The following is a 15,376-nucleotide window of genomic DNA, read 5'->3' on the forward strand; positions in this document are numbered from 1 at the left end:
ATGAGGGGGCGGGGCAACCTGTCAATCATCATGAGATCCACCAAAAGCAAACCAATACAAAGTCCCTTTAAAGCATTCTGTTTGAATGGGGAAAGATCAAATTCTCCAAAACAAAAACAAGCTTACGATTAAATTTAATATTGGGAAAATCACCAATGAAATTAAACCACAACTGTTTATTTAGACTGATTCTGTTTACGTGTTACACGTTATCTGATCACGCTGCTCATCTGAATTAATTCCCAACTTGGTCTTGATGGCAAATTTGATCCCAAAATGACAGCGACTCTTTGTTTACGAGTTTGTGGGCATTCGAGTAGATTATGTGATGTACATTTGACAAAACTGACTGTACATCGCGTTTGTTTCATACAGATTACAAAACCAGAGAACATTTGCTTTTTTAAGTGTAGTTGGTTCATTTAAAAGTAGAGATTTCAAGCTTTATGTGGATATATTTGTCATGTCTGTGAAGCAAGTGTTCGCTGAGATTCCAGAGCATTTGCTGAGCCTAGAGGATTCATAATGAAGCTGCAGAAACAGTCATAAACACACGTCTGGACAGAGCCCCTTCCCCAGAGAATCCTCAGTCTATAGCGATCGATGATTGGCTCCTGTATTAGAAGGAGGGGCTTCATTCTGCATATTGATCAAAACAATTTGAGTGACATGTACTTGTTCTATAGTCTTTGACCAAAAATAAAGGAAGAAACAGTCCAGATGAAACTTCTGAACAACCATTACCATCGGAAAATGTAAGAAGCCTGGGATAGTTATCTTCAGAAAAATATTCTTTGCCAACTAGGAGCTTTGACCTTGGAGGACATGACTCCTGGGAGATTGCCCTAATGCTGTCAAAATAGAAGAAATGCTTTGCCACGTTTTATTAAAGTGTAGCACATTAGAGAGAGTTTTACACTAAGTATAAACAGATATCCTCAAGTATATCAAACACTGATTGTTACTTTGCTGTGTACTTACTCAAAGGGATTTATTCTATGTATTATTCTGCTATTAATAGCATCCTGTACATATTCATTTATTGTAAATCTGTTCATAGCTAATACAACCTGTATATAATGTTGATAGTACATCCATCTGTAAATATCACCATAGTCTTTCTATAACTGCACTTTATAACCTATACCTGTATCCTGCACTTGCTGATATTGCACTGCTGGTTAGACCTAAACTGCATTTCGTTGCCTTGTACTTGTACATGTGTAATGACAATAAAGTTGAATCTAATCATTAAAAACAGATATAGATACTAAATTAAGCCATACAATTGTTTTGGTCTCAATTATTCATAATTTTACAAACAGCTAATAATGTTCTAGCTTGTGTTAGTTGCCCTCACCTTGTGATGGATCAGCAAACCAAAAACTTGAGAGAGAAGCTCGGCCACCTGGATCTAGAAAAAAAACAACAGCGTTCACTCTTGAATGAGAGGTTTTCACAAAAATATGAAGTGTTTTCAACACTGATAATAATCAGAAATATTCCCTGAGCAGCAAATCTTCATATTAGATTGATTGCTGAACAATCATGATCTGAAAATGCTGAATATTCAGCTTTGCATTACAAAAATAAATTATATTTTGAAATATTTTTTTAAATAAATAAGTTGTTTTAAATCTAAATAACATTTCAGAATATTATATTTCACCTGCATTTTTAATCAAATATATAAAGCCTTGGTTGTCATCATTTTAAATACAGTGGTCCCTCGCTATGACGCAGTTCACCCTTCACAGCTATTGCGGGTTATTTTTAGAACGTAACTCCTGCAATTAACAAGAAATCACTGTATTCCAAACTTGATAAGTCTGTAGATCTATATTGAATTAGGACGTGATGGAGGTGTGTAACTCTATACCTTCCCCAGAGAGAGCGTGTTACTAAGAGCACGATCCACTAGTTCAGCCATTTCCTTCTTGAATCGCATCACATCCTGGCACTCGTTGGCTCGGGCGTGATGAAGGATCAGCTCTGCCACTCGCTCACCCTGAAAACACAAGAACATGCTAACCAGTGTTGCTATTCTGAATATTAAAAGTAATGAGAAGCAACTGAAGGAAAAAGTCATGTTTAGGTAATGAAAATAAAGCTGAAATAAAATTAAATGGACATAATAGATGAAAAATATTTTAAAATGGTAACAAAATAATATGTTTCAGTACTAAAATGACTAAAACACTGAAAAGAGCTTTAAAAAATAGACTAAAATGACAAAGCACAAAAAAGGAAGACTAAAATAATGTCAAAATAGGCAGCACTGTGGCTCAGTGGTGGCCTCACAGCAAGAAGGTTGCTAGTTTAAGTCCCGGCTAGGTCAGTTAGCGTTTCTGTGTGGAGTTTGCATGTTCTCCCTGTGTTGGCGTGGGTTTCCTAAGGGTGCTCCGGTTTCCCCCACAGTCCAAACACATGCGCTATTGGGGAATTGAATAAACTAAGTTGACCGTAGTGTATGAGTGTGTGTGTGAATGAGAGTGTATGGATGTTTCTCAGTGCTGGGTTGCAGCTGGAAAGGCTTCCGCTGTGTAAAAAGCATATGCTGGATAAGTTGGCAGTTCATTCCGCTGTGGCGACCCCTGATGAATAAACAGACTAAGATGAAGGAAAATGAATGAATGAGAATTAAAATGAGTAATAAATACCACTACTCCTAACTACTAATAAAAAACTGACAGACGCTTAAAATGAAAAATATTAAAATGCAAACATTTTACTAGTTATCTTGCAAGACAATAATTTAAAGTGTCATTTAAAGCCTTAACTGGGTTAAATATGTTAAGTTAGGGTAATTAGGCAAGTCAGTGGTTTGTTCTGTAGCTGAGAAACTATGAGCTAATGAGCTAATAAAAATATTGTTATTTTTTTATTCCAGCCAAACTAAAAGAAACAAAACTTGCACCAGAAGAAAAAAAGTACTGTGAAAAATGTCCTTTCTGTTAAACATCACTTGGGAAATATTTGAAAAACAATAGATGAATTACCGGTTTGTAAACATTCAGGATGCGCACGCAGCGAGGTTGCAGAAAAAAAAACGGGAGCGCTAGCATTTACAGTGAGGGAATGACATCCGATGTGGTACAGAGTTTGTTGTTGTATTAGAGATAAGTTATATTGATTACATATTATATATATAATGCTTTCAGAGTATTATAACAGCTCGTCACCCAGTGATAAGCACAGTTATTCTGCAAAATTAACGTTGAAGTGAGCGGCGTTCGTCTGACAGGTCCATTTGCGATAGCACCTTCCCAATGGATATTAGATAAGATGAAATGGCCAAGCATCCAACCCCAAATATACAACTATCTGATTGAAGCTCCAAGTAATTTGACAAGAGAGAAGTTAAAGGCCTACAAGTCTTTAGATGCCTACAATTTAGTTCTGTGTGGTCATGTGCAAGAAATAATGCTCCATGATTACCAGATTCAAAACTATGTAGTGCTAAAAACCGAGGTTCTGCCTAGTTAAAGACAAGGAAAGAAGACGGAGCTATACAAGGCCTGGGTAATCATCAACAAGCAAAACGACAGCATTCTGATAGCGAACTGCACCTGTACGGCAGGGTATGTGAACTTACATTTTCACGTTTCATTCTGAACATTCAGTGTCCGCAGTTTAATTCACCATATTTAACTGCTTTTGCTGAAATCATGTCTGCAATCAACAACAAGTAATGTGTCTGATTCAGCACAGCGTGAACTTACCTGATATAACATGAGAACTGCAGAGGCCAGCATTTTTAATTAGGTCCTCACTTCATTTAGCTCCCTTTTAGCCAAAGACGTCTGCAGTTGGCATTAAAGCAGTGTGGTGTACGGTAAAAGTTTTCTATTTTTGGACTTTTGCATTTGGCATCCTACCGCACAACACTACATGTTTGCTAATGCAACCAGGGACCCATGTGACGTAGGTTGGTAATTCCCCTACACAAATACCATCATGCACACAAATAGCCCAAAACCTGCATATATTCTTCTGTTACTCACACTGAAGTATTCGAATTTCCTTTACAAAAAGAGTGGACACGTTCAGGGCATATTATAAGTAGATGAAATAAGACGCAGACCACGTTTACCTGTCTGAGGACGACGGCAGTGAAGACTGCTCTGAAGTTGCGCTGATCTGCTTCACTGAGCTGCGCTACGATACCAGCGTCCAGCAGCACCAGCTGAAGAGATGGAGGAGTCGCCCTCATGCTGACCACCACAGTGTCCCACAGGTCCGTCAGTGTGGCCCTGTCCTCAGATCCCTCCCCACAGCTGCCCTGAACCAGGATATTCCCCGGGTGGAGATCCCCATGGACGAAATTATCCACAAACACCTGCAGAGTCAAACACAAGTTAGATCTCGACCTCTACTACTCTTAGCACTCTTGAAAAGTGAGGAAGCAAGGCTGTAATAAATATATTGTTCTCAAAATATGACTAATATTTTTGACAACAAAAAATAAGGAATGCTCTATGGCTCTTGAGATTGAAACTTTTTTTTATAACAATTTGACAAGATTTTGGTGTTTTTTTTAAAGCAAAACACAAGAGTTGAAGCAAATAAGATGTTTTGAAACAAAGACGTCAAAAAAAAAAGAGAAAAAACATGGATGAACTTATCAACAAACACCTGCAGAGAGTTAGATCTTGACCTCTACTACTTTTACCACCCTTGGTAACCGAGGAAACAAGGCTGTAGTTAATTTATTTTTCTCAAAATATTACTAATATTTTAGACAATATGCAGGATTTTGTCCAATGTCCAATGTTTTGAGATAAATCAATATAAAAATTGACGAAATTTTGTTGTATTTTCACAGCAAAACACAATTATTGAAGCAAATAAATAGTTAAAATAAAGCCATAAAATATATATATATATATATATATATATATATATATATATATATATATATATATATATATATATATATATATATATATATATTTTTTTTTTTTTTTTTTTTTTTTTTTTTTTAATCAGTCAAGTTTGGTTGCAAATATATTTTTAAAAATTTCCTTGCAAAATCCTGTAGTGAGTAAATTGCAAAAACTTTTTCAAATATTTTGCAAGTGTTGCTTATCAGAGGAAGGACATTTTTCATAATGTTTTTCTTCTGGAGAATGTCTTATATATATATTTCCCAAAAAAGTTTGCTTTGATGAACTGTTTCAAACTGCCGAAACAAGCTCAAAAAGAACCTCGTTTTGGTGGGATTTGGTCCGAAATTACATAACTTCAGTTCTTTTTATTGATTTAGTTTGAAGTACAGAGGCCTTTATTTACCATTTTCAGGAGTAGATCAACACACATGTGTGCAATTCTCTGCTTGATATATATATATATATATTTATTTTTATTTTTTTATTATATCTTTAAATATTATTAAAAACTGCTAAGACCAATATTATTAACTTATTTATAACCTAACTTATTTATTATAAATAAGTTATTACAACTATCATCTTGAAAATTGGATCAAAAACAATATCTCTGTTAAACAGCACTTGGGAAATATTTGAGAAAAAAATTAAAAATAAAATAAATAAATAAAATTCACAATTATTGGCACCCCTATGATGTCATATAAGCAAAGTATTTATATTTCCATTGATATTTTTACTGTTTTTAGTGCGCTTCTCCATGATCTGCAGCTCATTTGCATTTAAAGAGAGCGTTTTGTACATCAAAGTGTTTTGTATTCCACTCAAAAAAAGATATTACAGCATGATTAAATTAACAGTTAATGTAATTTTTTGAGCTGAAACTTTACAGACCCATTCTGGGGACGGAGTTCTAGAACAAACCCACTGATTGTGTAATCGTCACAGACCAATGGCAGTGTTTTTTGGTGTTTATGACCAAAACTATTTCCCAAAAAAGTTTGCTTTGATGAACGGTTTCAAACTGCTGAAACAAGCTCGAAAAGAACTTCATTTTGGTGGGATTTGGTCCGAAATTACATAATTTCAGTTATTTTTATCCATTTAGTTTGAAGTACCGAGGCCTTTATTCACCATTTTCAGCAGTAGATCAACACCCATGCGTGCGATTCTCTGCTTGACTCCTGCTGGGATGTGAGAGCTCAGGTAGTTGGAGATGGGTTCACTTTCCTAAATGAGCAAAAGAAAAGACATAAAGGAAAAGAAAAAACAAAAGGCATCTAGATACTTAAATCATCACAAATATAGCCACTCTCACCTCATATGTTTCTACCAGCACAGTTCTGGTGACAAACGGTCTGAGTGGCGTTGGAAACTTCACATATTCCAGATCTTTAAAGTTCTTCTGGAACTTTTCAATGTTCTGGGCCTCAAACCGCAGATCGATCTGCATCAGAAATATTTTCAACTTTAATAAAAGTTATTTTAGCCCCCCACATAAAAAAATTATATAGTAATTTATTGTAAATACTATAGTGTTTTTGAAGCATACTATAGTAAATTACTAGAATCGATATTTTGTGGTGATCCTACAGTTGCTATGGTAACACAACAACTATAGCATATAATCAGTTATAGTGATTCTATAGTTGCTATGGTAACAACAACTATAGCATTTAATCTGTTGTGGTGATTCTACAGTTGCTATGGTAACACAACAACTATGGTATTTAATCTGGTGTCGTGATTCTATAGTTGCTATGGTAACACAACTATAGTATTTAATTTGTTGTGGTGGTTCTACGATTGCTATGGTAACACAACAACCATAGTATTTAATCTGTTGTGGTGGTTCTACGGTTGCTATGGTAACACAACAACTATAGTAATATAAACAATGACCCAATACTGTAGCTTTGTATAACTATAGATTATATTATACTACAATACACCACAGTTTACTGTAGTATACTACAGTATTTCGTATCAGTTGACTGTAGCGAATACTACAGTATGCAGGAGCTTTCATTAAAAAATTGTTGTAAATACTATAATATATACAGCACAATACACTTTACTATTGTATGGTTCAAAAACACTATAGTAATTACTATAGTATTTCTCAATTTTTTTTAATAGAAATATATTCTTTATAAAAGTACCTGTTTGGTCATGAGCTTCTGGAACTCCTCCACAATCTCCGGCAGGCTGAGCCACTTCACACCGGGCAAACAGTTGAGGAATAAACTTCCAGCTTTCATTAGGATCAGATCGATCTGCACCTGCTGCCGGATTCCTGGATGAAGAACCTGCATGAAGAACACAGACCTTCTTAGAGAATATATGAACGAAATAGTTTTTTGCTAATAATTATAAATGCTTCTTGAGCAGAAATTTCCAGCAAAATAGTTATCACTGAAGACTGAATTAATGATGCTGAAATAATGATTTTGTTTGGTTTAAGTTCAAACTAATTATTTACACTAAAAACAGTAAAAATGCAATAAAGACTGCAATATTGTGCAAATATTAGTTCAATTTAAAATGGCCTAATTATTTATCAAAATATGTTTTATTGTAATTTATTCCTGTAATGCCAAGCTAAATTTTGATAATTTAGTGTGGCATAACAGAAATAAAGTTCACTTAAATATATTTTGATATAGAAAAAAAAGATATTTTAAATTAAAATAATATTTTACAATATTATTATTATTATTTTAATAAATAGGTAAGCAGATTTGTTTTGTTTTTTTCCAAAACAACTTAATGCTATAACATTTATTTATTCATCTGATTTAAAAATGACATTTTTACTATTATTTTTTTTTTAATTGCATGCATTAGTAATTTGCCAGTTTAACCTTTTAATAAACTTAATAAAACGATATATATATATATATATATATATATATATATATATATATATATATATATATATATATATATATATATATATATATATATATATATATATATATATATATATATATATATAAACTTGGAAATAACTTCAATATAAGGAACATTTACTATTAAGAACATTTTTAAAAAACTTCATTATTAAGAACTTTACTATTAGGACCATTTTAAAAAGAATACTATAGAAAGAACTTTACTATTAGGACCATTTTAAAAAGAATACTCTAGAAAGAACTTTACTATTAGGACCATTTTAAAAAGAATACTCTAGAAAGAACTTTACTATTAGGACCATTTTAAAAAGAATACTATAGAAAGAACTTTACTATTAGGACCATTTTAAAAAGAATACTCTAGAAAGAACTTTACTATTAGGACCATTTTAAAAAGAATACCATAGAAAGAACTTTACTATTAGGAACATTTTAAAAAGAATACTCTGGAAAAAACTTTACTATTAGGACCATTTTAAAAAGAATACTCTAGAAAGAACTTTACTATTAGGACCATTTTAAAAAGAATACTCTAGAAAGAACTTTACTATTAGGAACATTTTAAAAAGAATACTATAGAAAGAACTTTACTATTAGGACCATTTTAAAAAGAATACTCTAGAAAGAACTTTATTATTAGGACCATTTTAAAAAGAATACCATAGAAAGAACTTTACTATTAGGAACATTTTAAAAAGAATACTCTGGAAAAAACTTTACTATTAGGACCATTTTAAAAAGAATACTCTAGAAAGAACTTTACTATTAGGACCATTTTAAAAAGAATACTCTAGAAAGAACTTTACTATTAGGACCATTTTAAAAAGAATACTATAGAAAGAACTTTACTATTAGGACCATTTTAAAAAGAATACTCTAGAAAGAACTTTATTATTAGGACCATTTTAAAAAGAATACCATAGAAAGAACTTTACTATTAGGACCATTTTAAAAAGAATACTCTGGAAAAAACTTTACTATTAGGACCATTTTAAAAAGAATACTCTAGAAAGAACTTTACTATTAGGACCATTTTAAAAAGAATACTCTAGAAAGAACTTTACTATTAGGAACATTTTTAAAAGAATACTCTAGAAAGAACTTTACTATTAGGAACATTTTTAAAAGAATACTCTAGAAAGAACTTTACTATTAGGAACATTTTAAAAAGAATACTCTAGAAAGAAATGTATTATTAGGACCATTTTAAAAAGAATACTCTAGAAAGAACTTTACTATTAGGAACATTTTTAAAAGAATACTCTAGAGAGAACTTTACTATTAGGAACATTTTTAAAAGAATACTCTAGAAAGAACTTTACTATTAGGAACATTTTAAAAAGAATACTCTAGAAAGAACTTTACTATTAGGAACATTTTTAAAAGAATACTCTAGAAAGAACTTTACTATTAGGAACATTTTTAAAAGAATACTCTAGAAAGAACTTTACTATTAGGAACATTTTAAAAAGAATACTCTAGAAAGAACTTTACTATTAGGAACATTTTTAAAAGAATACTCTAGAAAGAAATGTATTATTAGGACCATTTTAAAAAGAATACTCTAGAAAGAACTTTACTATTAGGAACATTTTAAAAAGAATACTCTAGAAAGAACTTTACTATTAGGAACATTTTTAAAAGAATACTCTAGAAAGAACTTTACTATTAGGAACATTTTTAAAAGAATACTCTAGAAAGAACTTTACTATTAGGAACATTTTTAAAAGAATACTCTAGAAAGAACTTTACTATTAGGAACATTTTTAAAAGAATACTCTAGAAAGAACTTTACTATTAGGAACATTTTTAAAAGAATACTCTAGAAAGAACTTTACTATTAGGACCATTTTAAAAAGAATACTCTAGAAAGAACTTTACTATTAGGACCATTTTAAAAAGAATACTCTAGAAAGAAATGTATTATTAGGACCATTTTAAAAAGAATACTCTAGAAAGAACTTTACTATTAGGAACATTTTTAAAAGAATACTCTAGAGAGAACTTTACTATTAGGAACATTTTTAAAAGAATACTCTAGAAAGAACTTTACTATTAGGAACATTTTAAAAAGAATACTCTAGAAAGAACTTTACTATTAGGAACATTTTAAAAAGAATACTCTAGAAAGAACTTTACTATTAGGAACATTTAAAAAAATACTCTAGAAAGAACTTTATTATTAGGACCATTTTAAAAAGAATACTATAGAAAGAATGATATTATTAAGAAAATTTTAAAAGAACATTCTAAAAAGAACTTTATTATAAAGAACAATTTAAAAAGAATACGGTAACACTTTATTTTAATGGTCCATTTGAGTATTAATAAACTTGAATCTGTTGATACTGCTGCTAAACAGACATTTGACAGACTATAAGAAACTTTGCAAGTACATGTCAACTTACACTAACCCTAACCCCAACCTAACAGTCTACTTATAATCGAATGAGAATTAGTTGGCATTTAGATGCAATATAACTTAAATTCAACAAACCCACCATCAAAATAAAGTGTGGCCAAGAATACTCTAGAAAGAACTTTACTATTAGGAACATTTAAAAAAAAATACTCTAGAAAGAACTTTACTATTAGGAACATTTAAAAAAAAATACTCTAGAAAGAATGATATTATTAAGAAAATTTTAAAAGAACATTCTAAAAAGAACTTTATTATAAAGAACAATTTAAAAAGAATACGGTAACACTTTATTTTAATGGTCCATTTGAGTATTAATAAACTGTTGAATCTGTTGATACTGCTGCTAAACAGACATTTGACTGACTATAAGAAACTTTGCAAGTACATGTCAACTTACACTAACCCTAACCCCAACCTAACAGTCTACTTATAATCGAATGAGAATTAGTTGGCATTTAGATGCAATATAACTTAAATTCAACAAACCCACCATCAAAATAAAGTGTGGCCAAGAATACTCTAGAAAGAACATTATTAATAAGAACATTCTAAAAATAACTTCAATATTAAGAAAAATCTAAAAAGAAAGATTTTTTACTTAGAGTGACAAACATTTTTTTTCCAATGTTAAGAACCTTAAAAAGTTAAGTTAATTTTTAAAACCATCAATTCTAATAATATATATATAATTTAGTGTGTGTTAGTGAAATTATTGAGAAACTAACCGGATAATATGAAAAAGAGGTTTAAAATATAAGAAACGAAACTCAATCTCTACCTTAATAGCAACAGGAATCAGACGCTCTTCATCCACATGTTCACCTTGACCATATCTCTCTCCAAATTCCTTCATCTTCCCATCTGTGATCTCCTCCTCATCTCTCGTCTCCCAAAAATCACTCAGCGCTCCTCCCAGTCCAGGGATCTCCCAGGCTTCCAGCAGATTCTTCTTCTCCAGTTCCTCCAGCAGCTTCTGGAAGTCTGGATCTTGGATGTTTGCCACTTTGGCCTTGGCCCGGTACACCTGAGCCACGCATCCCGAACCCACCGGCTCCTTACTGTCAAACACAAACATCTGCCTCCATCCCTCCCCAAATGCCCGCTTCAGACACAGTTTAGTGTGGGACCAGGAGTGAGCCTTCACCCGCACGTGAAGTCTGGAGAAGCGGTCACAGAAGTCTTGGGAGAAAATATCCCGTCTTGTGCTGGCCCATTGGCCCAGTTTGATAAATGTTGGTCCAGAGGTTTCGGTGACCCAAAGTAGGCAATCCAACCAACGGGACGCCCAACGCTGGGACAGTAAAGTCAATGGATATAGAAGTAAAAGAGGGCTGAATTTGAGAAGAAGCACCAATGCGCGGAGTCCCAATCGCAGGACAAATACTAGCCTAGACAAAGCACAGAAATGAGAGATTTGAGTAAAAATACAGATACTCTGACATTACTCCAGTAGAGGTATGAAGTTATCTTTTTCAATATTACAACTATATTACTTGATTTTTTTTTTAGTTAAAGGGATAGTTCACCCAAAAATGAAAATGTATTTACTATTTACTCTCCCTCAAGTGGTTTCAAACCATTCTTTCTTCTTTTAAACACAAAAGAAGATATTTTGAAAAATGTTGGAAACCTGTACCCATTGACTTGCACTGTATGAAAAACTGATACTATCGAAGTCATTCAGATCAGTTTGTAAAATCAGTGAATCGTTTACTGGAAATCATTTAAATCATTTACTAGAGACTCAGGCTGCGTTCCACTCCACTTTAGGGAACGAGACAAAGGGATGTTAGTAAGTAAAGGGCATAAAAAACTGGACTGGAAAGCAGCCTCAGTCTGAACAAATCATTTGAAACTTTGAATCATTTGCTGGAGAATCAATCTAAACAAATCATTTGAATTACTGAATCATTTACCGGAGACTCACTCTGAATGGATCATTTAAATCATTTACTAGAGACTCAGGCTGCGTTCCACTCCACTTTAGGGTACGAGACAAAGGGAAGTTAGTGAGTGAAGGGCATTAAAACTAGACTGGAATGCAGCCTCAATCTGAACAAATCATTTGAAACAGTGAATCATTTGCTGGAGAATCAATCTAAACAACTCATTTGAGTTAGTAAATCATTTACCGGAGACTCACTCTGAATGGATAATTTAAATCATTTACTAGAGACTCAGGATACGTTCCACTCCACTTTAGGGAATGAGACAAAGGGAAGTTAGCGAGTGAAGGGCATAAAAACTAGACTGGAATGCAGCCTCACTCTGAACAAATCATTTGATACAGTGAATCATTTGCTGGAGAATCAATCTAAACAAATCATTTGAATTAGTGAATCATTTACCGGAGACTCACTCTGAATGGATCATTTAAATCATTTACTAGAGACTCAGGTTACGTTCCACTCCACTTTAGGGTACGAGACAAAGGGAAGTTAGTGAGTGAAGGGCATTAAAACTAGACTGGAATGCAGCCTCAATCTGAACAAATCATTTGAAACAGTGAATCATTTGCTGGAGAATCAATCTAAACAAATCATTTGAATTAGTGAATCATTTACCGGAGACTCACTCTGAATGGATAATTTAAATCATTTACTAGAGAATCAGGCTACGTTCCACTCCACTTTAGGGTACGAGACAAAGGGAAGTTAGAGAGTGAAGGGCATTAAAACTAGACTGGAATGCAGCCTCAATCTGAACAAATCATTTGAAACAGTGAATCATTTGCTGGAGAATCAATCTAAACAAATCATTTGAATTAGTGAATCATTTACCAGAGACTCACTCTGAATTGATCATTTAAATCATTTACTAGAGACTCAGGCTGCGTTCCACTCCATTTTAGGGAACGAGACAAAGGGAAGTTAGTGAGTAAAGGGCATAAAAAACTGGACTGGAAAGCAGCCTCACTCTGAACAAATCATTTGAAACAGTTAATCATTTGCTGGAGAATCAAACTAAACAAATCATTTGAATTAGTGAATCATGGATCATTTAAATCATTTACTAGAGACTCAGGCTGCGTTCCACTCCACTTGAGGGTACGAGACAAAGGGAAGTTAGTGAGTGAAGGGCATAAAAACTAGACTGGAATGCAGCCTCAATCTGAACAAATCATTTGAATCAGTGAGTTATTGACTCTAGATGTCAGTCCAATTCACAAATTATTGTTCAGCGCAATTTGTGAACCAGTTCAACAGGGTCACTGATACAATTCAGCGTATTCACAAATCAAACCATTTCATCTCTGATCAGGAAACCAATTTCTTCCCTTTCAAAATAACTTTATATCTTAATTCAGATTATCAAATGCTCAATGTAGTTAAATAAAAAGTACATGCTTTTGTTTAGAAATGTAGTGAAGTAAAAGTTTCCTATATAAATATTCTCAAATAAAAGTACAGATACTCAACATGTGCACATAAGTACAGTAGTGAAGTAAAACTATTTAGTTACTGTCCACCACTGCTAACCTGTGGATCTGAACTCTGGTGACTGATTTCCACTTTTCTTCTTCTAATCTGACCTAATCCCAACAGGTAAAACTACCAACAATCAAAAATGTATGACAATATGGTGTCAAGGCTTTGTGATCAAAAAATGTCATTATAATGGAAATCAATGGGGCAAAAGCAGCCCCTAACATAACGAAAGGGGAGTCAATTTGAACAAAACACAAAGGTTAATTACAGTAGTGAAGTAAAAATACTTATTGACTATCCACCGCTGCTAACCTGTGGATCTGAACTCTGGCCACTGATTTCCTCTCTGTGGGGTTCTGATGATTCTTGATGGATTCTGGTCCGGAGGCGTAAATGGTCCCACATGCAGTCCAGCAGAATAACCCCACTTTTGGAGTTTGGGATAAAAGACGAGTGGCTTTAACAAAAAACACTCTGCGGGATTGAGTTGAAATCGGTAACCTGCGTGCAATGCACTTAAAGTTCTGGAGCAGGTGCCGTGTGCAAAATACAGACATATTAACTGCAGTTATCAAGACATTAAACAATCAATTAACAATGTTCAGTTCTGTTGATTTCTTCTGTTCAGGCCTGAAATTATAAAGTATGGATTAATAAACGCATTCACGTCTGCTAATGTAAAATTATGCAGTGTTTATAGTCAGCATCGAGCATACTTACAATCTCTAAATTATAATAGCAGTCCTAGAAATGTTCATAACACGCAGTCAAACATGTACATAAACATCCCTACTATTATTATCTTGCGTTTTTTCGTTTACAGATGTCCGCGGCTGTGCTGTTTAGTGTCATTTTCGCGTTGTGTCTCCACATTTCGGCATGTATTCGGTTTAATTCATTCAAACATTTGTTATGAAATGTTGCTGCTCTCCACCGGTTCGACTGATAAATCGCTCCGTGTGATTCCTAACGTTAGTTCCGCATCTCGGTGGAAATGAAGGAAAAGGACCGTAATCGATATTGATTTGTTGATTTTAAAAAACAATTATTCATTCAGAACAAAGTCAGCTCAATAAAATAAACACACGAAATTATGAAATTTAAAGAATCATTGAGTTAATATGGGATTGAATCAGTTATATTTCATTAAAATCAGCATTATTAATATTACTATATATATATACACATATATAAATTATTAATATTAAACATAATGGCTATATATTTTAATGTTTTTAATGTTAAGATATATTATTTTATCGCAGGTTTGTGGCTTGATGTTCCATGTTTACTTATTAGCATTTACTAGGAGCATTTAATAGGATTTTTAAATATTAGAATATTTATAATGTTAAAATGTATTGCTTTATTGCAGTTTTGTTGTTTGTCCCATATTTTGTTTGGACTTTTGACATTTACTACTACCACTACTATAATTCATCAACTTTGACAATAATTCTTTTATGTACATAAACATCCAATAATATAGACCTAATAATGCAAAAGTTATTAACATTTTGAAAGTTATACTAATGAAAGTTTATTATCATATATATATATATATATATATATATATATATATATATATATATATATATATATATATATATATATATATATATATATATATATATAACGTTAAAATATAATACTTGTATTGTTTGTATAGTCTGTTTTTCTGTTCAAATAAATATTTTCACTATATCACTATTACCACCAATT

The 15,376-nt window shown here is 32.6% G+C and overlaps 1 protein-coding gene across 2 annotated transcripts in view; it reads right to left on the minus strand.

Annotated features, from left to right (window-relative positions):
• Positions 1-14,612, minus strand: part of adck2 (aarF domain containing kinase 2) — a 15,684-nt gene extending 1,072 nt beyond the window's left edge. The window contains exons 1-9 of one of the 2 annotated variants that reach the window (XM_056452374.1): positions 14,375-14,612; positions 13,967-14,284; positions 11,005-11,614; positions 7,052-7,198; positions 6,208-6,336; positions 6,024-6,119; positions 4,094-4,339; positions 1,880-2,008; positions 1,361-1,414 (exon numbers count right to left, since the gene is read on the minus strand). In XM_056452374.1, coding sequence (XP_056308349.1) covers positions 1,361-1,414; positions 1,880-2,008; positions 4,094-4,339; positions 6,024-6,119; positions 6,208-6,336; positions 7,052-7,198; positions 11,005-11,614; positions 13,967-14,211 — 1,656 coding nt within the window. In that variant the 5' untranslated portion in view covers positions 14,212-14,284; positions 14,375-14,612. Of the gene's footprint in view, positions 1-1,360; positions 1,415-1,879; positions 2,009-4,093; positions 4,340-6,023; positions 6,120-6,207; positions 6,337-7,051; positions 7,199-11,004; positions 11,615-13,966 lie in introns of both variants that reach the window. The other variant, XM_056452373.1, reaches the window with a different exon arrangement.
• Positions 14,613-15,376: the final 764 nt, after the last annotated feature.

Source organism: Danio aesculapii, chromosome 25 (assembly GCF_903798145.1).
Source record: "Danio aesculapii chromosome 25, fDanAes4.1, whole genome shotgun sequence".
In the NCBI taxonomy this organism is placed as follows: domain Eukaryota; kingdom Metazoa; phylum Chordata; class Actinopteri; order Cypriniformes; family Danionidae; genus Danio; species Danio aesculapii.